Source organism: Cyphellophora europaea, assembly GCF_000365145.1.
Source record: "Cyphellophora europaea CBS 101466 unplaced genomic scaffold supercont1.2, whole genome shotgun sequence".
NCBI lineage: Eukaryota > Fungi > Ascomycota > Eurotiomycetes > Chaetothyriales > Cyphellophoraceae > Cyphellophora > Cyphellophora europaea.
In genome coordinates this window covers 679,073-701,053 of record NW_008481808.1, presented here as the reverse complement: position 1 = coordinate 701,053, position 21,981 = coordinate 679,073, and the positions used below count along the sequence as shown (strand labels likewise).

General features: G+C 54.1%; 11 protein-coding genes across 11 annotated transcripts; 6 read left to right on the top strand and 5 right to left on the bottom strand.

Annotated features, from left to right (window-relative positions):
- Window positions 1–394: 394 nt before the first annotated feature.
- HMPREF1541_01748 (uncharacterized protein) lies at window positions 395–914 on the top strand (the record flags this gene model as incomplete). Its single annotated transcript, XM_008716105.1, has 2 exons — window positions 395–677; window positions 748–914. 2 exons carry the CDS (start codon window positions 395–397, stop codon window positions 912–914), a joined length of 450 nt encoding a protein of 149 aa, XP_008714327.1.
- Window positions 915–1,295: 381 nt separating this feature from the next.
- Window positions 1,296–2,231, top strand: HMPREF1541_01747 (uncharacterized protein; the record flags this gene model as incomplete). Its single annotated transcript, XM_008716104.1, has 1 exon — window positions 1,296–2,231. One exon carries the CDS (start codon window positions 1,296–1,298, stop codon window positions 2,229–2,231), a length of 936 nt encoding a protein of 311 aa, XP_008714326.1.
- A 504-nt stretch (window positions 2,232–2,735) lies between these two features.
- On the top strand, window positions 2,736–4,339 carry HMPREF1541_01746 (uncharacterized protein; the record flags this gene model as incomplete). Its single annotated transcript, XM_008716103.1, has 2 exons — window positions 2,736–2,778; window positions 2,826–4,339. 2 exons carry the CDS (start codon window positions 2,736–2,738, stop codon window positions 4,337–4,339), a joined length of 1,557 nt encoding a protein of 518 aa, XP_008714325.1.
- Window positions 4,340–5,374: 1,035 nt separating this feature from the next.
- HMPREF1541_01745 (uncharacterized protein) lies at window positions 5,375–8,746 on the bottom strand (the record flags this gene model as incomplete). The annotated part of the gene is made up of 1 exon (XM_008716102.1): window positions 5,375–8,746. The coding sequence occupies one exon, from the start codon at window positions 8,744–8,746 to the stop codon at window positions 5,375–5,377; it is 3,372 nt and encodes a 1,123-aa protein (XP_008714324.1).
- A 540-nt stretch (window positions 8,747–9,286) lies between these two features.
- Window positions 9,287–10,998, bottom strand: HMPREF1541_01744 (uncharacterized protein; the record flags this gene model as incomplete). Its single annotated transcript, XM_008716101.1, has 2 exons — window positions 9,287–10,732; window positions 10,798–10,998. 2 exons carry the CDS (start codon window positions 10,996–10,998, stop codon window positions 9,287–9,289), a joined length of 1,647 nt encoding a protein of 548 aa, XP_008714323.1.
- Window positions 10,999–11,346: 348 nt separating this feature from the next.
- Window positions 11,347–11,952, top strand: HMPREF1541_01743 (uncharacterized protein; the record flags this gene model as incomplete). The annotated part of the gene is made up of 1 exon (XM_008716100.1): window positions 11,347–11,952. One exon carries the CDS (start codon window positions 11,347–11,349, stop codon window positions 11,950–11,952), a length of 606 nt encoding a protein of 201 aa, XP_008714322.1.
- A 52-nt stretch (window positions 11,953–12,004) lies between these two features.
- On the bottom strand, window positions 12,005–13,765 carry HMPREF1541_01742 (uncharacterized protein; the record flags this gene model as incomplete). The annotated part of the gene is made up of 3 exons (XM_008716099.1): window positions 12,005–12,992; window positions 13,054–13,695; window positions 13,719–13,765. 3 exons carry the CDS (start codon window positions 13,763–13,765, stop codon window positions 12,005–12,007), a joined length of 1,677 nt encoding a protein of 558 aa, XP_008714321.1.
- A 452-nt stretch (window positions 13,766–14,217) lies between these two features.
- On the bottom strand, window positions 14,218–15,820 carry HMPREF1541_01741 (dTDP-glucose 4,6-dehydratase; the record flags this gene model as incomplete). The annotated part of the gene is made up of 3 exons (XM_008716098.1): window positions 14,218–15,014; window positions 15,074–15,603; window positions 15,651–15,820. 3 exons carry the CDS (start codon window positions 15,818–15,820, stop codon window positions 14,218–14,220), a joined length of 1,497 nt encoding a protein of 498 aa, XP_008714320.1.
- A 303-nt stretch (window positions 15,821–16,123) lies between these two features.
- On the top strand, window positions 16,124–17,378 carry HMPREF1541_01740 (uncharacterized protein; the record flags this gene model as incomplete). The annotated part of the gene is made up of 4 exons (XM_008716097.1): window positions 16,124–16,321; window positions 16,367–17,002; window positions 17,058–17,248; window positions 17,300–17,378. The coding sequence occupies 4 exons, from the start codon at window positions 16,124–16,126 to the stop codon at window positions 17,376–17,378; spliced, it is 1,104 nt and encodes a 367-aa protein (XP_008714319.1).
- Window positions 17,379–17,720: 342 nt separating this feature from the next.
- HMPREF1541_01739 (uncharacterized protein) lies at window positions 17,721–18,757 on the bottom strand (the record flags this gene model as incomplete). Its single annotated transcript, XM_008716096.1, has 3 exons — window positions 17,721–18,166; window positions 18,224–18,639; window positions 18,690–18,757. 3 exons carry the CDS (start codon window positions 18,755–18,757, stop codon window positions 17,721–17,723), a joined length of 930 nt encoding a protein of 309 aa, XP_008714318.1.
- A 236-nt stretch (window positions 18,758–18,993) lies between these two features.
- On the top strand, window positions 18,994–20,319 carry HMPREF1541_01738 (uncharacterized protein; the record flags this gene model as incomplete). The annotated part of the gene is made up of 2 exons (XM_008716095.1): window positions 18,994–19,318; window positions 19,655–20,319. 2 exons carry the CDS (start codon window positions 18,994–18,996, stop codon window positions 20,317–20,319), a joined length of 990 nt encoding a protein of 329 aa, XP_008714317.1.
- Window positions 20,320–21,981: the final 1,662 nt, after the last annotated feature.

Genomic DNA, 21,981 nt, shown 5'->3' with positions numbered 1-21,981 from the left:
TCCGCTTGTCCGGCGCGACGCAGAGGCCGTACACACACTCGCCCACATCGACCCCAGAAGTTACCACAGTTTATCGAGTATAAACCTCGAGGCAGTAAACCCTAATTGGCCTGTTCGAGCCCCCGAGCCCTCTGAAGCTCTCCCGCCTTGCACTAGCATCTGGCAGCCTAGCACTAATAACGACTGACACCAGCAGCTTCGGGTCCGAAGCAGAAGTCTGTCCCATCCCATTGCGAACAGCCTCCGTTGACAATACATGAAGCCATGTTCCTTGGGCAAATAGTTATCGGATAATCCACCATCTCAACAGTCCTTGAGCTCAAGTAACATTCATACTCCAGCACTCAAAGAGCAATACTCCTCAACCTGTCAGTGTATCTTCCATAGCGACAATATGGCCCTGGTCGACCACCTCTCACTTCCCTGCCCCCATCATCTCCTCGAAGATGAAATCCACTTCCTCACCACTGCCTTTGCCTGCCTTGACGTCAAGGAACTCACGCGACCCGTGCCCTCAGTCGTTGGCCTGGGCCGCGGTATGCCCGACAATAAGATTGTGGAAGACGATGGAACCAATAACGCTTTTCTCTGGGTGTTCTCTGATGCGGCGCCTGGAGCGACGCCGCTGGGCGAGGGTCAGGCAGTCAGCAGCATACATCTGGCCTTGAAAGCACAGAGTAAGTCATCGGAATAGTCTACTAGGCCGGGAATGGAGGGGTTGACGAGTGTCATGCTAACTCGAAGCAGGTCGCAAGCAGGTGCATGAATTTTATGACGCGGCACTGAAGGCTGGTGGAAGGGACAACGGACCCCCGGGAGAGAGGTTCTATCACAAGGGGTACTATGCGGCGTTCGTGTACAGTCCAGCGGGGCACAATGTCGAGGTTGTTATTCGTGGGCCGGATGTTGAGTAGAATTCAAGTGTTATTTGCAGAAGTCCTTGAACGTGTCGTCTCCATATATTACAACAGGCTCATGGCGTCTTGCTAGATCCAGAAGACCTTATACACATTGATTCATCCAGGAAAGAAGTAGAGAAAGGCACCGTCGACCTCGGCTGCTGAAGCGCAGAAGACGACTTCCCCTTTAGAAACCCCACGCCAAGACCTTACACTGCAGCCTCCGAGGCTCAAGAGTCTGGACTTGGATGGTGCTTCCACACAAGCTTCTGACGACTTAAACCAAAGCCCATGAGCTGAAGGACATTTCGAGCGCGGCGAATGGCGCAGCAAAGGCTTCAGCAGATCAAGAATACCCTTGACGGCACCGCCACAGCGGATGATATAGTCAACACGATGAATTGGCCGAAGCTCCCAGCTCGAGCAGCGTATTTGGCATTGCGCAATGCTCAGAAGAGGAATGCTCTTTCACTCGAAGTGTTGAGAGACCTGCGAGCACAGCTCCACAAGCACAACACCTCACCTGTAGACGGAAAGCTGAGAATACTACCGCCATTTAAGGCAGAGATACTGGATAAGCTCGAGGCAGCGAGCAAAGATGGTGACGCTGCCGCTCGGCAGGAGTACGGCTGGCTTCTGGACGCATCGACTTGGCAAAAGGAGCGAGAGGGTCTACCAAATGTCATTGTGCTACGGGGCGCGGGTCCGGTGTTCAGCGCCGGCCATGACCTGGGTGAGCTGCGACGACTGCCATACGAAGAAGTGAAAGAAACATTCGCGCTCTGCGCTGAAGTCATGTCGCTAATCAGGCGATCGCCAGCGCCTGTCATCGGTATGATACAAGGGCTGGCAACCGCAGCTGGGTGTCAACTTGCATTGACCACAGACCTGCCGGTCGCCTGTGCCTCCACACAGTTTCGCTTACCGGGAGCATCATTGGGTCTTCCCTGCACGTCGCCTTCCACTGCTGTGGCGCGCAAACTGGGCAATGCGTTCACCTACCGTATGCTGGCAATGGCGCAGCCCGTCAGAGCCGATGAGCTACCTGGCGGAGCAGTGGAAATCGTAGCGGACAGCTCGGAAGCACTCGAGGAGCGAATAGCACAAATGGTCGAGCAGCTGGCTGCCAACACGGCGGGTCAGCCCCAAGCATTGGGTAAATGGGCGTACTGGACACAAGTAGGCATGAATGGTTCTGAGAGTGCTGGGGATGGCTATGAAGATGCAGTGTCCTGGACCGGGCGAGTTATGGCGCTCCATGCAAGGTCGGCGGATGCTAGAGAAGGCATGAACTCGTTCTTCGAGAAGAGAAAACCGAGTTGGCAGACTTGATCACCAATCAAGCATATAGCCTGGACATGCATATGTACGTTGATTGACTGGCTGCGGATCCCTGCAAGATACGTTCAATATTTGTACATTCCAGCCATACAAGTATACATGTGGCAGGCGCGTCCATTCCCGAACAAACCTCATGCCGCGCTGCAATTGTTCCTTCTTCAACTCCAGTCAGCATGCACGGCAAGATGGGCGATGAATGCTGGCAATCTCACTCAGTCAATAGGTTGCCATAACTTTGCATCATTGGGCGTTGCCTAGGTAAACCCATCAAGTCATGACGCTTCGTTGGAGCGGATGAGAAAAGAACGAGAACGAGTCAATGTGGGGCTTTCGCCCGGGCGATCTGGAACGGCGGCAACCCCTCCATCATCACTCGCTCCCGCTGGACCACATCCCGCCGTGACTTTGATGGAGCCGTTCGAATATTTTCTGCCGTAGACAAGTCTACCCCAGCTTCACACTCTTTCGATATGTCGCGGTATAGACCGGACCTCCATGGCACGAGACTTGCCCACGGAGGTTGACACCCTCATTATTGGTATGCCGTGCCCGAGGGCCCGTCAAGCGCAGCTAACCGACCTCTAGGAAATGGTCCCTCCGCATTAATCTTGTCCTACATCCTCCACGGCCATATACCATTCTACAATGTCGATAGTCCTCACCCAGACAGCATCTTGCACGAGAAACTTAAGAAGAGTCCGTCTCTGATCGAGCTCGACGTCGACTACCTGACGGAGCACTTTCTGGCGTCCAGGTACTCATACTCCACCCAAGCACTGCCTGTCAATGTGCTCCTCGATGCATTGATACGACCGTACGGCGAGACCGAGGGCACTGCTACATGCGTAAAATGGACTTACGATCCAGCAAGGGCCGTGTCTCATGTCATCGTTGGGAATACGAAAGAGGCCGGCGGCCAGTGGGTCGACAACCCCGTCGAGGCCAGCTGGGACATTGGTGCCCTGAGCTATGCAGGAATGCTTTCGCTACCAGGATATACGTTTGCCCAGCATTACGAAAGTCGGCATGGCCAGCCCTTGCCTTTCTATATGCGACCAACTCGACGTGAGGTCGCCAGCTATTTCGCCGCCTATCCTCAGCAAGTAAGCATTTCTGATACCGTATACAATGGTATTGAGCTGTCTGCAATTGTGCGAGAAGGCAGTGGATTTTACGTCGCCTCCCACGATATGCGCTGCCAGCGCGTTGTCCTTGCAACAGGTATCTTCTCCGAAATGATACCGCCACGACCGCTTCTTCAGCCCCTCAAGGCACTTCCATCATTACCAACGACCCCGACAGAGCTACCTCTTCTGGTAATCGGTTCCGGTTTCAGCGCTGCAGATGTTATAATTTCCTCGAATCCGGCGCAGAAGCTCATTCATATCTTCAAGTGGGATCCTTCCAACCATCCTTCGCCCTTACGAGCTTGTCACTCGCACTCGTATCCAGAGTACGCCGGTGTGTACAAGCGCATGAAGCTCGCCGCATTGTCTTCAAGTACTTCAAGGGACAAGCGTCCAAAAGTTTCTCGATCAAAATCGTCCACGTTTGACCTCAATCGCAACTGGGACTTGACCTACGAGGGTATGCCGAACACCGAAATTGTATCCGTCGAGATGCGAGACGACGACAAAACCACAATATTGTCACTTCGCAATAATGTTGGCGAGATCTTCGAACGACAGGTGGCGGCACTTGCATACGTGGTCGGGAGGCGTGGCACTATGCGCTACCTTTCAAACAACCTGAAGGATGAGCTACTGCCTGGCTCTTCCTCCCGAGATTCGGATCTCGTTTCAGGCTCCACCTTTCGCGAAAAGGCGCACGAGGACATGGAAGTTGCCAAAGACGTTTTCATCATTGGCAGCTTGACTGGAGATTCCCTTATTCGTTTCTCTTACGGAAGCTGTGCTTACACAGCTGGTAAAATCATGAAAAGGAGTAAGGACGATCAAATCGAGCTTGAGTCGAGCAGCAGCGATGTCATGAGCAAGCGCTCATCAAGAGGCAGCCCGCTCATTCCCCCCATGAATGGATTAGACGGCCATGGCTCCCCGCTCGTCAAGCCCATGACTTACGAGACCGATATTCCATGATGCTGCATTTGATAGACCCAAGAAAATGCAGTCGGGATCCTAGATCTCAGCTGTCGCGGCATGCTGCAAGCACTCAAGAAACCAGAGAGATGATGTGTCTTCAAGCCCGCTGGACTGAATCACTTTGAGACACATCACCCGCGACCTGAAGCACGATTTGTTTGAAAAGTGCTCTCATTCTCTCGCGCCTGGCGGCAGTGTAGCAGCAAGACCAGGCTCAATGACGCATATTCAGCTTGACCGGGCAGGGCACTGCAATATTTCGAGGAGAGATGAGCAGTCTGTCGGCAGCTCAAATCTGACTGTCTGGAAGCACACAAACTGGTGACAAAGTGTGCGTCTGGGCACCGCCAGCGCGCATATACACATTGGCACCGTGCCGCTTGCTATATTTTGCCCTGCTGCTGCCATCCTCATGACGGGAGCCACTCAACGAGCTCCTCGACTTTGAGGTTTATCCGAGTTATACACTCATACGGAACATCGGCAGGTCTCCTCGTGCAGTGTTCAGGACTTCTTATGCATTTGATAAGGAATCGAGGGCTCGCCACCTCCGGTGCGCCACATGTGAACTCTTTCCTTCCTCAGAATTCAACACGAACAGAGATCGGTCATACCGCTGACAGGACCACCGACCCTTAGACTCGTGTTGCTAGCGCCACCTCTCGACTCGTGTGCTGGTGTATCCAGGGCAGATATTGACCTCGACAGTGCCGGATGGAGCCGTCGTTGCTGGAGACACGTTGGCATTGCTTGCCCGGGTGCTTGAGCTTGAGCCGTCACTTCTGTCGCCGAAGAAGGACGTGTTGGCGGTGATGACGGAAATCACCAAAATCGTTGTCGTCTGTCACCTCGGTAGACTGCCTTACATAGTTTGACAAGGCGAGCCGTTGAATGCCAAGCTAGGTAATGGCTGTAAGTCAGAACACCACGTAGCTCATACCGAAGTGCTGTCCTTCGAATGTGTGCAGGCCATGCCGATAAGTGTTCATCACGAATTGGCCGGCAAAAACCCTAAGGCTGATGTTGTTTCTCCTACCGGGTAGGCTGCTCCATGCTGTAGATGGCCTCATGGTCAACCTCATCCAAGAAGTCCGCGTAGCCAGAGTATTGGGAGAAGACGGCGTCCCACGCGTCCCAATCAAACTCGAAATCCATGTGGTCCGACGGCAGCAGGCCTGCACCTACACCGACACCAGAGCCAGCTGTTAGAGCTCCTCCTCCTCCTCCTCCTCCTCCTCCTGGTAGCTGACTGAAGTTCATCGCCACCTGCTGTCCGACAGATGGATGAGGTCCGGGTATGCTTCCGTTCGTGGGCAGTTGTTGAGAAGACGCGTTGTTGTTGTTGGTGGTGGTGGTGGTGGTGGTGGTGTAGGACTGGGCCATGGTCATGGCAACGTCGCCCCCGTTGGGCGCCTGGTACATGAAGGGTTTGAGCGCGGCGCGCGGCTGCTGCGGCAGCTGTTGCGTCGCGTGTCTTTCGGCTTCCTGCCATTCCTCGGGCGCCTCGCCGTCGTATCTGGTTGCGTCGATGTGGTTCGCCGGGCCGGGGACATGGACAGGGGCCGGATGCTGCGGGGGTTGTTGGGTGAGGAGTGGGAAGGGCATCGATTGCTGGCCCGGGAGCCTGACCAGTCGCTTGGCCGCTGGGTCAGCGGGGGGCTGCGGGCCATTCGGTTGATGAGCCGTCTTTGTGTTGTCGGTCGCATGTAGACGAGCCTGCTCGGCGGTCTCCATGTCCCGGTGCAGTCCGCTGATGGCGGTGGTGATGGCCAACTTGTGGCTTGGCTCTGGTGTGCTGCCTTCGTATAAAGTATCTTCGCGCAGACTCTGAGCGATCTTTTGCTCCGAAGTCAGGGGCTGGGCTACTCCGCCGAGTACTTGTTGCTCTTGTGTCCACAACGCGTTGGGGTCGAGGCCAGCTTTACGCCACGCCGAAGCTCGGAGATTCCTAAGCATTTCCCATGCATCTGCGCCCCCCTCGCGGAAAGGTCTCTGGGCTGATGCGCCGTTGGGCCCGCCCACAATGCCGCTCTCTGGGTCAGAGAGGGAGAAGACCTCGTCGATCAGGGCACGGGAGCGAGCAGCCTCGACGCTCTGGGGTCGCTCGTAGACGTCGACGAGCAAGATGATTGCGGCGTGCATGGGTTGAGCGGTTCCAGGCCAGCTCCAACGGAATGCTTGCATTGCTGGGTCTTTGGCCAGCGAGATGAATTTGCGGAAGTAAGCGCTGGTATGGTGCAGTGCACACTGCCGTCCACCATCCCAAAGCTTGCTTCTCAGGTTCTTCAGGAAAGGAGCGTAGGCTATGCAGTGTAACTTATCGCACATCATGGAAAGGAAGATCCTGGCCCATTTGTGAAACGCAGCAAGCCTTTGGCGGTGGAATCGCCCGAGGGGCGTAGGCAGATCTTCAGTCATAATCCCAGTCCAGAAGGTGATCTCAGATTCGAGCAGTGGGCCCTCCAGCATTGGGTCACAATCCGTCGGAGGCGTAAGTCGCGTGGTCGAGACGTCAGGAGTGAATCCAAATTCTGGTACCCCTTTGGTTGGAATACTATTGATCACATCCCGCACTTCGGTCTCTGTGGCGGAGATAATTTGATTCATCTCGAGGAGATCGATCTTGTTGACAGGCCGAGTTCGCATGTGCAGAGAGACCAATTTGCGTGTTGCGACGGCGATAGAGGCATATGTCCTGGATACCAGTGCTGACGTTGACGAGATCGAAGTCGATGGCCCAAAAGGATCATCAACAGCCTCAATCTTCTTTCCTCCGTTGGCAGAAAGCTGCAACAATGACTTCTCTTCATCGGAGCCGATGAACATCTCTTTGACCTGGCTAATAGGGCGCACATCAGAAGTTTCCTCAGAGGTACAGGTTGGGAAACCACTCGCGACCGCAAGCGAAGTATCTAGTTGCATGATCTGCCACCAAATACGACGCCGAATCTCAGCATCCATGGGATGAAGCTCGGCGAGGGTAGGTTCACGATGTAAGCCTTGAGCTTGAGCAAGCCGAACCATGAGGTTGACGTAGTCGCTGTTCTGCAGAGGGTCTTCTTCGCCACAGGGTGCAGATTGGAGCATGACCATGGTCGCGAGCAGCCACGTCTGGTTGTTCGTAGGGAAAGAGAGGGTCGTCAATAAACGAACACATTGATCGTGGTACTGTGCGCAGAGATGAGCTCGAGACAGCCCAGGGAAGAGGCGCTGGAAACCTCTCGTTGACAATGACAGGGCACCCGTGTACCAAATGGCATGTAGGGCGGTCATGGTGTACATGTCTGGAGTCTCGGTTTCTTTGTCAGTATCGCCATTGAGTTTGTTTTTCCAGCTCCAGAATTGCTCATATCTTCGGAACGTAAGGCGTAAAGGCAAGACTGGTAGAGCTGGCCACACTCCGGTAACCCAAGCACGAAATAAGACATTGCTTTGTGCCTCTGTCGGTACATTCGAGAGCAAGTTTACTTCAGCAGCATCGATATCAAGCTTCCTCAGTCTTCGAGACAGGAGTAGAACGGATTTGTCTCCGGACTTGACGTGGCAAGGCCAGCATCTATCAGAGTCAAAATCAGCGTCGACCTGCTGGTATTGGTGAATGTCGATTGGTTCGTCAACAATGGCGTTAGGGTCGACCGGATTCCGAGACCCATCACAGTTGTTATGATCGCTTTGCTCGCTAATCTCGAGGCCCATGGCATTTTTCAATGGTTGTTCGGTCGGAAAAGCTTGGGATCCTTTGATCAGGTATCTAAGCTGCTGTAGTTCGTCTGCTAGATGAGCCCAAAAACGGCCTTTAGTGTCAACAACGTATTCCGATTTCTGTTTCGCGATGTCGAGTTCAGACAGTGAAGCACTGAGCTCGCCAGCTCTCTGAACAGCCGCGTCGGAGCCAACGCTAGGAGAGTCGGAATGCTGACTCTGAGCCCTGTTGTCGTCTTCGGTATCTCTGTGCGACACCAGCGAAGCCGGCGTAGGTGGGAGTCTGGGACCGTGGACTCCTGCAGACTCTTTCTGTATGGTCTCCACCAACGTGGTCAGCCGGTTCAGTTGCTGCTCGAGACCTTGGATAACGCCGTTGCCAAGTTCGGCTGCTGGGTAAAATGATGGAGGACTTCGTCTTCCACTCGACGTGAAGCTGCTCCTACGTTTCGCAACCTGGCCACCGCGGGCGGGTGTAGTTGCAGCATGCTCGAGCTTGCCATAGACGCAACTTTCGTTGGACTTCTGACAGCTACCGCAGACAGGATGCTGTTTGTCGCATTTGATCTTTCGGCGGCGACATGTTTGGCACGAGTAGCTCGTCCTGTTGCGCGTAATGAGACGTTTCTCTCCTTTCGGAGCAGGGTCAGTGACGGCCTCGTCAAGGGCCCGAGCAGCGACCAGGCCCATCACTGTCGCCATGGCAGCTGTCACAGCAGTTGTGTCGATCCTAATTGTGTGCGAGGACGTGAAGTGGTGGTGAGGTGTGGTTGCTGACAAATGCGTCCCTCTTGCTAGATCAAAGCGGTACAATCACCTTCGTTAGACCACATTCTTCCTGACGATTGCAACTTCCAAAGGACAACGAGTCTAGAACGGTTATGTCAGAATTAATGCAGGAAGCCCCGCCAAGTTGCGTGTATGAGTAGTCATCATAAATATTGGGCTGAAGCCTCGAATGCCTTAGGCGGTGGGGCGCCCTGTCAATGAGACCTCGATCGGTTCAGGTGCGCATCGCTAGGAGCCGAGACATTATTAGACGCCACATGAACGGCACTATCAAGTCTATCAAGCCTATCAAGCAACGTGTTTCGGTCTTGTGCGCAAACGGGAGCGGCTTTGCCTACATGGTCAATCGTTGATACTAGTAACAATGCCTGGCGGGTTCTACAGCATTGATTGAATGCTGCTGAAGCAGACTATGAATCTGCCATTCTTCGACGCTACCCGCCATGGCTGTACTCAACCGCCGTCGCTAAAGCCTTCCCAGTCACTCTGGGAAGCATCCTCGTGATCGACTTGTTTCTGCTGGCCGTTGCTTGTCTTCGTGGAGCCATCGGCGATCTGCTCTACATCGCGCTCGAAGCCTACCACAAAAAAGCCCATTGTACCTTCCGCATCCTTCGCAGAGCAACGAATGCAGCCTTCTAGGTCCTGGGCACTCAAACTGCCCTGCAAGTGATTGTGGTCACTTGTTTCTTCCAATGGCAGGCCCCGATGCGGCCAACTTTTGAGCCCCGGTGGCTGCCTGTCGCGGTGCAGGACCTGCCAGCCGCGGCGCTGCGCAACCGCAGAGGCAAGTAGCCGACCTACTACAGCCTCGTTCTCCTCACCGTGTATCGAACAAGTCGAATAGGTGATTCGCTGGGCCAAAGGAAAGCTCATGGCATGTTCAACGATGCGGAATTGCACATCTGCAAGCTTGGCCAGCCGTTCTGGATCCTTGATCGCACTGGCCGCAGGCTGCTCCTCCGTGGCTTCATCATTTTGAGCTGGCTCATTGAGCGGCACTGCTCGCTTTCTCTTCTTCGATTTGGAAGTAACGTTACTGGACGTCGTCTCAGCTCGTGGGTCAGCTGGCAGGCGTAGCACAGGTACATCTGCGCGCCCTACGATGCCGCTTCCCGAGCAGCTTGGATCCAGGAGCAGATGCGTCACTTTGGCAAAACGCGCGTCACAAGGATCTAAGGCCAGGAAATCGTGCCGTGGGAGGACCTGAACTGCCCGTGCTCTAGCCTTGTCGACCATCCGCTGTAACGTCCTAGACCTGTTCGCATCACGCTCGCATGCGTAGATCTTTTGAAGGGAGTTTTCCTTTGAGACCCTTCTCGGTTCCAACAATGAGGCCAAGTGCGTGGTCTTGTTGCCGGGAGCGGCGCAGCCGTCCAGTAGATCTCCTACCACTTCGTCTGTCGTGCCCAGTAGTAGTTGCGCAGGAAAACACGACGCCTTGTCCTGTAAAATAATTTCTCCTTTCTCATAGGCTTCAGTATTAGTCATGTTCGCGTGAGATGGGATCGCAACAAGATCTGTTACATGCGGATCTTCGTACAGCAGATTTTCGGACGGCTTGGCCTCGATTACTTGGGCCACAGACGCGACACTTCGGTAGCCTGCAAACGTCGTACCTTTCTGCTCATCCAGTGAAGAGCGAAGTCTGTTGATCCTGACCCACCTTGGCTGTGGTCGTCCTGGTGATAAAACATGTTCTTTCTCTCTGAGGAGAAGTTTCTTCAGATCGTGAACTGTGCCACATTTGCGCTTCAGCCTGGACTTCGTGAACTCGGCTTGCAAGCGCGCTTTGTGCCGTTCGATCGCGATCTTCAGAGCGTGATTGGCCGATGCGGCTATGCCGCCTTTTGCGAAGAAGTGGTCATGAAGGAGGAGGATGGAAAGCAGTGGGGTAATCTAATACGTACCGAGTCGGCTAGGTCAGTCAGCGGCGACTTTGCATTGCAGTGAAGAGCACTCACCTTGGGTTCTTGAGCCAGTAGACCAGCGTTGTCAACAACTTCCTTCAAAAAGACATCATATTTGGCGCTTTCGGAGATCAAGGCATATACATGAGCCGGCTTCGACTTCAGCCCCGCATGAGGGTTGTATACGCGTGACTTCAACGAGCCTTGTGACTGATCCCCACTGAGAACCGTCACGGCATCGTAATAGAGCGACATTGAGTGTACCAGCAAGAACTTCAAGTAACGCCATGACAGAATTCATTGACCGTGATGTAGTGGAGGGTGCTCCGAACGGGGAAGCTTAGCCGAGAGACCGATACCGCCCAGGATAGTCGATGGTGATTGGCCGACAGCACGACGTTCCCCTGTACTTCGCTTCTTTACCAGAAGAGGAGATGATTCGATGTACTTAGTCGTGTTTGATATTCCTCTTTTGGTCACCCAGCAGTCACGATTGAGCTTCGAGGGAGGGCTCCTTTCCCGACTGCGCTCACTGATCACTCGCAATTTTCACCAATGGTCACTCCCAGCTACCAGGGACCCATAGAGGCCCAAAACGGAGGTATGGCCGAATCTGTATACACAGCAGTCATGGTGCCTCCCCCCGGTTCTGTAGTGGCCCCTCACGGCTTTCCAGCCAATCCGCGACCACAAGGAGCGCCCAAGGCATTCTTGGACGCAATGGAGGTGAGGGTCAAAGTCTTCTGTGACGAGCAGAAGTGCGCGCTCGAAGCCGAGTTGGACGAGGACGACCCCAAAAGTTGGCACTGGATCCTGTACGAAACAGCTCCGGCCCCTCAAGACGAAGGAACCCCAGCTGCAGTTCCAGTGTCCGTCTTGAGAATAGTTCCACCTCCTCATGCGCCGCACCCCAATGGCTTCGAAGATCCCGCCGAGCAACCCTACTGCAAGCTGGGACGGGTGGCTACAATGGCTCATGCAAGAGGCAAGGGTCTTAATCGGCGACTCCTGCAAGCGGCAACTGACTGGTTAGCTGATAATCACGCCGAGGTTGGACATGGGTGGACTGGCAATGTGCTTGCCCATGCCCAAGTCTTCGTCGAGAAAGTGTACGCTAGTCAAGGCTTTGTCACAGATGAGCGGCTAGGTCGTTGGGACGAGGAAGGCATAGAGCATTTGGGCATGTGGCGAACAATCCCCTTTCGATAACACTTACGGGCGTCTAAATCACAATAAAATTCACCATCTATCGACTTATTATCTAGCCCTCTTGAACGAAGGGTGCGCCAATGTCAATACCATCAGGGTCCAGGGCGATTGGACTGTCACCTTCTTCGAGAACTGCAGAATGGTCCACGGAGTCGGCGCTCTCGATCTGAGCAAAACCACCCTGCCGGTCATGGTCGTCGATCATCTCCCCGGCCGCCTCCATATCCTTCGATGATGAGTCGATCTGTGCGCTGCCGCCAGCTGCCGCTTTGTCATGGTCATCGCCAGAAGATGGATCCTTGCCTGTGGCGGACGAAGTCGAACCTGTAGACTGAGAATCGCTGTTGGCATTCTCTTGTTCCGTGCTTTTGCTAGCACCCTTGACTTCCGACTCCCCAGCCTTCTTCGCGTCTTCCTCCGCTTTCTTCTTTGCGTCTTCCTCCTCCACTTTCTTTCTTGCCTCCTCCTCCGCCTTCATCTCCGCCTTCAACTCCTCCTTGGCTTTCGCCACGGCGGCCTCCTCTAGTTTGCGCTTCTCTTCCGCCTCCTCAAACTCCTTCTGCACTCTCTGACGTTCAAGGTCTTCCGCCTGTTTCTTGGCCTCCTGTGCCGCGATTTCCGGAGCCATCAGCTTCTCTTCTTCCTCCTTGCGCACATCATCGAGAATCTTGCGCTCCTCATCGATCTGCTGCGGGCATTTCTCCCGGTCGAGGTACATGTCAAGTATGATCTTGATCTCCGGACAATAATCATAGATCTTACGTCTTTGGTCCGGGCGCCTCCACACTGCCTCAGAGAAGCGTGATGGGTTGATGTGGAAGCCCATCGGCCACTCATGGTAGATCTCATCTACTGCGAACTCCCGCTCCTTTCCAGGCGGACACATATTAGCATCGGGCAACAAGGCCAGACGAGCGCTCATCCAATAGTCCTCGGCGGTGGTGTCATCGATTCGTCGCTGGAACTCGAGCACCTCACGCACGCGCGACAGTCGCCGGAGGCTCAAGCCACCGTTACCACCGAAACGCTCACCATTGCCCCTACCTCCACGTCAGCAAAAGTCCCTCTGCACCGAACAGCAAACAACAAAAAGCAACTCACCACGGCGCCCCAACAAAGTCCCACCCCAACCAATCGTCCACACTCGCATTCGAATTCGAGCACAAGACCGCATCACTCCCAAACGTCAACAACCACTCAGTCCCCGCCAACTCGCGCTCATAGAACGTCAGATTCGTCAACAACCGATTCTTCATCTCATCCATGCTCATCTGTCCCTTCTCATCCCACCCCATCCTCCCCCACCCAGCCCCCCATTGCTCCTCCAGATTCCTCACGTGCAGTTTCCCCAACTGCTCGTGCATGGCCGCCGTGCCGCTGGCGCGCACATTGTCGACCGTGGCCTGCGAGCCAAAAAACACGAAGCGCCAGTCGGGCGGCACCACCTGGATCATGTGCAGCAGCAGCGGCACCATGAAGGTCACGCCCTCGCGCGGCTCCACGTACAGCGCCGTCTTGTTGGCCGGGTAGCGCGAGAGGAAGGTTTGGGAGGGGTGCGCGTCGAACGAGACGCTGGGGAGGCTGGCGTAGTGCGATGCGACGACGGATTTGAGCTTGCTTGGGTATGGGTTGTGCGGTAGTAGCCAGCTATTGGGGGCCGCGAAGCCTTTGTGGTCAGCCTTATTATACTCGGTGCTCGATGAGTTTTGGGGGATGGGGGAATCATGAGCAGCGCGGTAATGGCTGCCCCCGAGCGGTAAACGTACATGACGGCCAGGACGACGAGCATAGGGAAGAGCATGGGCTCCCCCATGATGCTGGGCCAGGTGACGTGGCCATTTGATCGGTAGCGGTGCAGGTAGCCCGCTGCGGTTCGCAATACCATCGTTGGGGGGGACAGTATGGTGTCTGTGAGCAACGACCAAGGTCCTAGTGTTGTTCCCTTCTCTTGGTCTTCTCCTTTCTCACATCTCAAAAAAACTGGCAATCACGACACCTCTCCCTTCATGAAAAGTCCCCTCGTGCCGGAAAATTAGCAAGGGATGGAAATCCAAAAAGGGGTCTTTTGGTATCCCCCCGGGTCCGATGCTCATCCCTTGCATTCCGTGGAAGTCTGGCCTTTTTCCACCCCTACCGGGTCTACCGGCTCTTCAAGATACAGTCGCAGGCCCTTAAGGACAATTAATTTTGTCTATCGTGCGTACCTTGCATTAATGGAAAGTTGATTTAACGTACACAAACACACACTGCTAATTTCCGAACCCCCTAACGCACCGTCTCCTCGTCCACGAACCCCTCGTCCAGCATCTGCCTCTTGGCGCGGGCCTGCACATCCTCGTTCTCCTTGCCCTCGCCCTCAACGTCAGTCTCAATTTCCCGTGCTCGTTTCCTGGTGTTGCTCCGCTTCAGCCCCCCTTCCACATTGCCTGGCCGCTCACTCATCGCTGCCGCTGTGGCGGCCAGCAGGCTCGCCGCATTTGAAGCCTCCGCTCCCGGCACTCCCAAGAAGTCACTCCCGATCGCCTGCTGTCCTGACACATCGCCAGCGCTCGACATTTTTGCTTGCTGCACCTCGATCAAAGGCGTTTTCTTGCCTTCCCGGCCCACAACGCCCTCACCGCCCACCTCGGGGAAGGCACTATCAAACAAGCCCTCGGTTCCCTTCCACCAACCCCTACCAAACCTCCGGTACCACTCTACCGTCACCTTCAGCCCCTCTTCAAATCCCACTTTTTGTCTCCACCCTAAACCCCTGAGCTTGTCCGCATTGACCCTATATCTGCTGTCGTTGAAGGGGCGGTCGCGGGTGTAAGCGACCCACCTATCGGCCTCTTCCTCTGGAATACCAAAGAGGCGCAGCAGTTGGTGCGCGACCTCGATGTTGGAATGCTCATCCACAGAATCGACGTTGTAGATCTGTCCTGGCACACCGTTGTGTAGAATGGTGTCGAAAGCATCGGCGGCATCGGCGGCGAAAAGGTAGCGGCGCAGATTGGCGCCGTTGCCATGCAAGAGAAGCGTCCTTTGGCGATCGAGCAAGGAGGTGAATTTAGGGATGATTTCTGCGCAAGCGGATTAGCATAGCTACACAGCACAAGGTCACAAAGGCCAGTCTTCTTACTCTCAGGATATTGGTGGGGGCCATAGACGTTGTTGCTGCGCACGATAATGCAGGGCAGGTTGTATGACTTTTGGTACGCCTCGATGTACATCTCTGCGGCGGCTTTGCTTGCAGCGTAAGGATTGGTGGGCTTGAGCAGACTGTCTTCCTTGAGGTCATCTCCCTCGTGCTCACCGTTGACCTCATCGGTGCTGACATGGATAAACTTCTTGATGCCGCATTTGACGGCTGCCTCAAGCAGTTTGTGTGTGCCTACCACGTTGGTTTCGGTGAAAGCGAAGGAGTTGCCAAAGGAGAGGTCGACATGCGACATGGCAGCGAAGTGCATAATGGTATCAATATTGTACTGCTTGAGGCAGCGGAGCACAGCAGCTTGATCGTTGATGTCGCCGAAGACGAATGAGAAGTTGGGGGCCGAATCGAGGCATTTGGTGTTGTTGAGGCTGGCACAGTAGTCGATCTTGTCGAAGGACACAATGTGGTAGGCTTCTGGGTAAGTCAAAGTGAAATGGCGAACGACCCAGGAGGCACTGGACATGGTCAGTAATGCACAAATTGTTGAGGTGGTCTTACTCACATGAAGCCTGCACCGCCTGTGATCATTATGTTGCGCACATTGGGATCTGGCTGGTGTTTGACCGTGCCCGTAAGGATAGGCGCACCTTCGAAGGTGCCATTAACTCCATAAGTGCCTCTGATGGCATTGGTGCCATTAACACCATTTACGTGGCCATTGGGGGTCGACATTGTTGCGTTGGATAGTAGGAGGTGTGTGACCTAGCGAACAAAAAGATTGTACACACTCAAGTAGTCTTGACATATCCCGTTCCGGACAGTGAAGGCATCTGCGAGGGGTCAGAGGCGAAATGAGGGTGGTGGATTTGCATTCCATCCCTGCGTTCTCGTACACCCCTTGCTCCATGCGCTTGATCCAGGCAACGCCGCGTGTTTGGTTATCTGCACGCGTTGTGAGTGAGACTTCCATCTGTTGACTTGTTGCAGTACACCATGACAGACGAAAGAAGTTCCTCAAGAAGCTCCTCAGAGCACATGGCCGACTCTAGGGGGATGGCGCCTTCATCAAGTCGTACCTCGCAGGAAGAGACCACCAGCCTTATACCGGAGGAGGAGAAGCCGCCCGAGTACAAAGACATCGAAAAGGCCGAAGAAGCGAACAAGACCAAAGCCAACAAGGGCCGACAATTTCTGATCTGGACGGTGGTCAATACGCTCGCAACAATTGCAATAGTAAGGAGTTGTACACCTTTGCAACGCCGCCTGCTTACCATGTAGGTCTTCACAAACAAACAGATATTCAAGGACCCGTCACTGCGGCGCAATCAGTCGACCTTTGCGGCCTTCCACTTCAGCGTCACGGCAGCCACGCTTTGGTATGCCTCGAGGCCGAGCGTAGGCATGTTTGTTCCCCAACGAGCAACACTAGTGGCGATGCTACCGCTTGGGGTGGCTATGTGCGGAAATGTCATTCTGCCGAACTTATCGCTCGCATTCTCTTCCGTTGCATTTTATCAGCTTGTGAGAGTGCTCCTCACACCATTGACGGCGATCATCAATTTTGTCTTTTATGGATCCAAGGTGCCGAGACAGGCCGTTTACTGCCTGGTGCCGATTTGTCTCGGGGTTGGCATCATGTCGTACTATGACACAAAGCAGACAGGGCGCGGGAAGAAACAACAAGCCCAGACGTCGCCACTGGGGGTATTTTTCGCTCTTTTGGGCGTGTTGGCCAGCTCACTGTACACGGTCTGGATTGGAACGTTCCACAAGAAGTTCAACATGAACAGCATGCAGCTCCTATTCAACCAGGCGCCCATCAGTGCGTTCTTGCTGCTGTATGTTATACCTTTCACCGACGAGACTCCGCAATGGTCACAGATGGGCCTCGAGAAGTACTTCCTCATTCTGTTCGTATGTATAACCCGCGCCCGGCACTGGATCCTTGGTCACTGCTGACATATGACAGAGCGGGCTCATGGCTGCCCTGATCAACATTTCACAATTCTTTATCGTGGCTGGCGCTGGACCAGTCAGCAGTACTGTGGTCGGTCATTTGAAGACGTGCTCGATCGTGGCTCTGGGATGGATTACCAGTGGCCGAACCGCCAGCGATCGAGGCATATTCGGTATTTTCATGGCCATAACGGGAATCGTCATGTAAGTTTGGCGCAAGGCATACTTCCGGGCTATTGCTGACTCCGTATGCAGGTACTCGGTTGTGATGTACAAGTTTAAAAAAGCTCAGCAGGAACAGCTTAAAGTGACCGAGACAGTCGCCACAAAGTGAAATGCTGGAGTTCTTTGCGCAAGGGGCCACAACGAAAATGGACGCTAGTCTTAGACGGTATCATTAGTAATACTGCTAGATCCGAGGTCTGTAATTTGTAGTAGATTACTGATGGCGTTCAGAAAGATGCTGTGGGAAGAAGATGCAAGAAAGCTTCCATGATCGCGAGAGAATAAGTATGCCAGAGGTAGTGAGTGACAAGGCTACATCTTGGCGTCCAACAGCCTCGTTTTGGGGGGGTTTTGGGGGCCGCTACTACCCGTAGCAGTACCTACTTGTAAGCACTAGGTATTATACAGCTACAGTACACTCGACATGCTCGCTCCTGTCCTACAGTCCTCTTTACCAGTTATTATTACATTGCTGAGGCATAAACACCTTCAAATCCATTCCCAGCGTCATCTTCATCTCGGGACAGTAGTCATAAATCGACTGTCGCTTTTCGGGGGTGCCCCAGATTCCGCCCGCCAACCATGCACCGCTGCCTCCCGTATGGTAGCCGAGCGGCTGTTCGTACCAAATGGACTCGCCCGAGAACTTGACTGACTCTGTGCCGTTAGCTGTCCTAGAATTAGGCAGGTGACCGAGACGTTCCGTCAGCCACACATCTTCAGGCTCGGAGAAATTCTGCCGTTGTTGATGTCGGAGAACCTCAATCATCGAGCTGACTCGACGCAGAGATAAGCCACCGTTGCCGCCATACCGACTGTTGAGGCCCCAAGGTGCGCCTACCCAATCGTAGTCTAGCCACTCGTCGAGGGTGCCCTTGTGGTTGCCGCACATCATGCCTGCAAGGTACAATTAGCCGCGAGCAAGCGAGACACGGTTAAGTCCACATCACATACTGTCCGTCTGGTATATCAAGAGCCATTCTGCGGGATACAACACCGTCTCATACAACCAGAGATTCGTCAGAAACCGACTGATGTCCTCTTGCCCATTGGTGCTCATATTCTTCGGTATATAGGTTAGGTCGAGTTTGCCGCTGGCTGCATGATGCCGGATGGCTGCAGAGTTATTCACGTATGCAACCGATGCCTCTGAGCCCATGAAACGGAACTTCCAGTCCGGCGGTAGTGTCGACATAAAGGCAAGCATCATGGGCGCGATATTCGGCACCGGCCGGTTTTCGATGAGCAGCGCGACTTTACTCTCATTGAACAGCGGCTTGTGGTAGTTGAGACTGATCCTGGGGAGCTCGGGGAGCGCTGGCAGATAGGACTTGACTTGTGTTGAGGTCGCTATATTCTTGAAGAAGTGACTGTCTGTGCGTTAGATCCAGCATCTGCACGACTGGCTCCGGAGACTCACAAGACGAGGGCGTACAGCACAAATGCGCCCACCGCCTTTGCAATTTGGTTTCTCACCATCGGCAGCATTGTGACTACTAATGTTCAACGCAGTTGTTCTTTTGTCGTCGACGAAGTTTCGGGGTGTCTATTTTGTTTTTGGCGTTGTCTCGCGTCGCGGCGCAAGGGTCATGCACCATGCAGGTCCCCTTCATCCCTTGCATTCCTGATCCCTTTGCCACTTGTCCTGAACCCTCCTTCAAAACCACCTCCCGTTCCATTCTTGTCCTCGTCTTTACGGTACCGACGCGGATCTAGTAAAAATCATGAGCGACCAAAAGAACCAAGTCTTTCTTATCTGGGGTGGAAATGGATGGATTGCGGGCATCCTGTACGAGATGCTGAAGACGCAAGGCCACAAAGTCTACTCAACCACCATCCGCATGGAGGACCGCGAAGCTGTGCTGGCCGAGTTGAATCGCATCAAACCGACTCACGTCCTCAATTGCGCCGGTGTCACTGGTCGTCCCAATGTGGATTGGTGCGAAGACAACAAACCTGCGACCGTCCGTGCCAACCTCATCGGCACCAACAATCTGGCCGACTGCTGTTTCCTGCAGGGAATTCACTGCACAATCTATGCTACCGGATGTGAGTAGAGCCCTATTCCTTGTCATGGGTCGAACGACCTGGTCTGATGAAGCCGTGGAGATTTTGGGCGAGGCCAAGTGTGTTGCTACCCCCTTCTCAAGGACGAGGCTGGGATGTCACAGCACCTGTGATTATGAAGCATCACGTCACGGTACCATTCCCCCAATCTGGCAAGACTGGTCAGCCCGGCCTGCGGCAGTTCGCTCGAGGTCTTCGTATTGGGGATGGTGTGTGGAGTCTATCCGTTCTATAATTTTACGGGTGTTGCCTGGGGTTCACAAGCGCGTGACTCCGCAAGGAAACTGCTCCCTAGCAAACGTGCTGACTATGCAATAGGCATTTACGCCTACGATGAGAAGCATCCTATGGGATCGGGCATTGGCTTCACCGAAACCGATCCAGCCAATTTCTCCGGCTCGTACTATTCCTTCGTCAAGGCTCACGCCGAGCGAATGCTTGTCTCAGCTTACGAAGCAAACACTTTGATCCTCCGTCTCCGAATGCCTGTATCGGACGACCTGAATCCACGCTCGTTTGTGACTAAGATCACGAAATACGACCATGTTGTCGACATCCCCAACAGCAACTCGATCCTTACCGATCTCCTGCCATGCAGCGTAAAGCTCGCACAGGAGAAGGTGACCGGCGTCTACAACTTCACCAACCCAGGTGCCATCAGCCACAATGAAGTTCTGTCGTTGTACAAGCAGTATGTCAACCCGGACTTCAAGTGGAAGAATTTCAGCTTGGACGAACAGGCCAAGGTGATCAAGGCTGGAAGGTCGAATTGCGAGCTTGACACCACTAAGTTGGTCAACAAGATGCGCGAATTCAATATGGAGATCCCCAATGTTCACGAGGCCTATGCCCAATGCTTCCAAAGGATGGCTGCCGGCAAGCGCCAGCATCAGGGAGCAGGAGAAAACAAGGAAAATGTTGCCTCCACGAGCAGCAAGGCTGCAGAGCTAGGAGTCGTCGAGAGCGTCTCTCTCGTGAAGTAGGTAGGAAGCCATCACGGTGTTCCAGAGCTTTCCCCAGACCACTCGCCTTGTGTTGCCTGGCTCATTAGACCACATTAGAATGCCAAACTTGTTTGATCTGCCAGGTGGAACTCGCGCATGCATCGACAATCGTGCTTCTCATCGATCGTGGCGCCCTCCAAATCTTCTTATGTGACAGTCTCTTACAGCGTACCGCTTCCCCATACAAGTGCTGTTGTATAGGCCCAGTCGCCGTTATGGGAAAGTGTGCCTGCCGTTTCAGGTCAGATGCCGGAGAGCGGCGGCTAATCATTTCATTGACACTGACGAGTCTGGTTCAACCGTCTGCTGGTCCAGCTAACCCCCTTGTGGCAAGTCAGCATGACTATGCCATTGGTCCACATATTTGCCATTAGACGGTGCCTTCGTTTCGATGGCCTGCGCAACACTCACTGATCACACCATCCGCGTTTGGCATTTGACCCGTCGCAGAAATGTAGTTCTCTTTATTGGATGGGCAACACCGTATCTTATACGAACAAGAGACTTCCTCGATCCTCGATCCTCAAGACCTGACGCCTGGACAAAGCAATGATGCTTTCCGCAGTTGCTTCGAGGCTGACATTGTTGCTGAGCCACATCGAGTTGCCATCATCCCGGCGGTGTCCTCGTGTCAGAACAGGATATCCCGCTAGTCAAACTGGCTTGCCTGTGATCGCATGTGGCTCAAGCAGGGGATTAGCTGCTCCCAGCGACGCGCGTACCGTGCACTCTTCCTTGAGGCGTTGTTCTTACAATTGATGGTGGCTGAAGGTAAGGATGAGAAGACCAACCACACCGCCAGCCAAATGCCGCGTCCTCCTTGCAGTCACATTAATCTGACTTCTATGGCTTGATTACAAGCAGACATGCACGTAGCTTTGCTGTTCGACGCATAGTTCCGAACCCAGACGTCAGCTGCATCCTACCGCATGAGTAAAATCAAGACTGTGTTACCGAAAGACACCTGTGAGGCAAACAGGTCACACTGCCCAAGGTTGTATTTTCAGGCGAGAGCAACACAACGCAAGCTAACAGGCAAGCATGCGCATCTTGTGGCGACGCGGTGCCACCACCACCGCCACGACACATCTCAGAGGCAAGGTCAAAATGTTTTCCACTCTCCCGGCGGAAACGGTTTTTTTCTAGCTCTCGCTCGCTCGTAGTCTGTTTAGATACGTACGCCAAACACATCTGTTCTCTGGCTCTCCGCGAACCCGTTTGTCCCGAGCCAAGGAGAGCTTCATCGCTCTATACCGACCGATTTGCAGGCCGCACTCACGCTGCAGCACCTCATTCTCCAGAGGCAGGGCGGCTCTACCCGCCGCATTGAAGTGCTTAGTAGCCACTGCAACATTCGAAGGTCATCGTATATTCCTGCACACGATAAGCCTCGTATGAAAGACGTCGACGCTTCATTCAAGAGCCCTTGGTAAAATGTCCCAGTCCAATGCAATGTGAACAAGGCCCTCAAGCCTCCCGTTTCCGTCTCAGCAGCCAGAAAGAACATCAACGCTCGTCCTGATCTAGCCATCAGTTGGCGCAGCCCGTTTGCGCCAGAAAGTGATCGTTCCGACCCTGCAGCCCCCACGATCTTATGAAACGCAGACTGGACTCCCAATGGCCATCGATGGGTGACCTGTT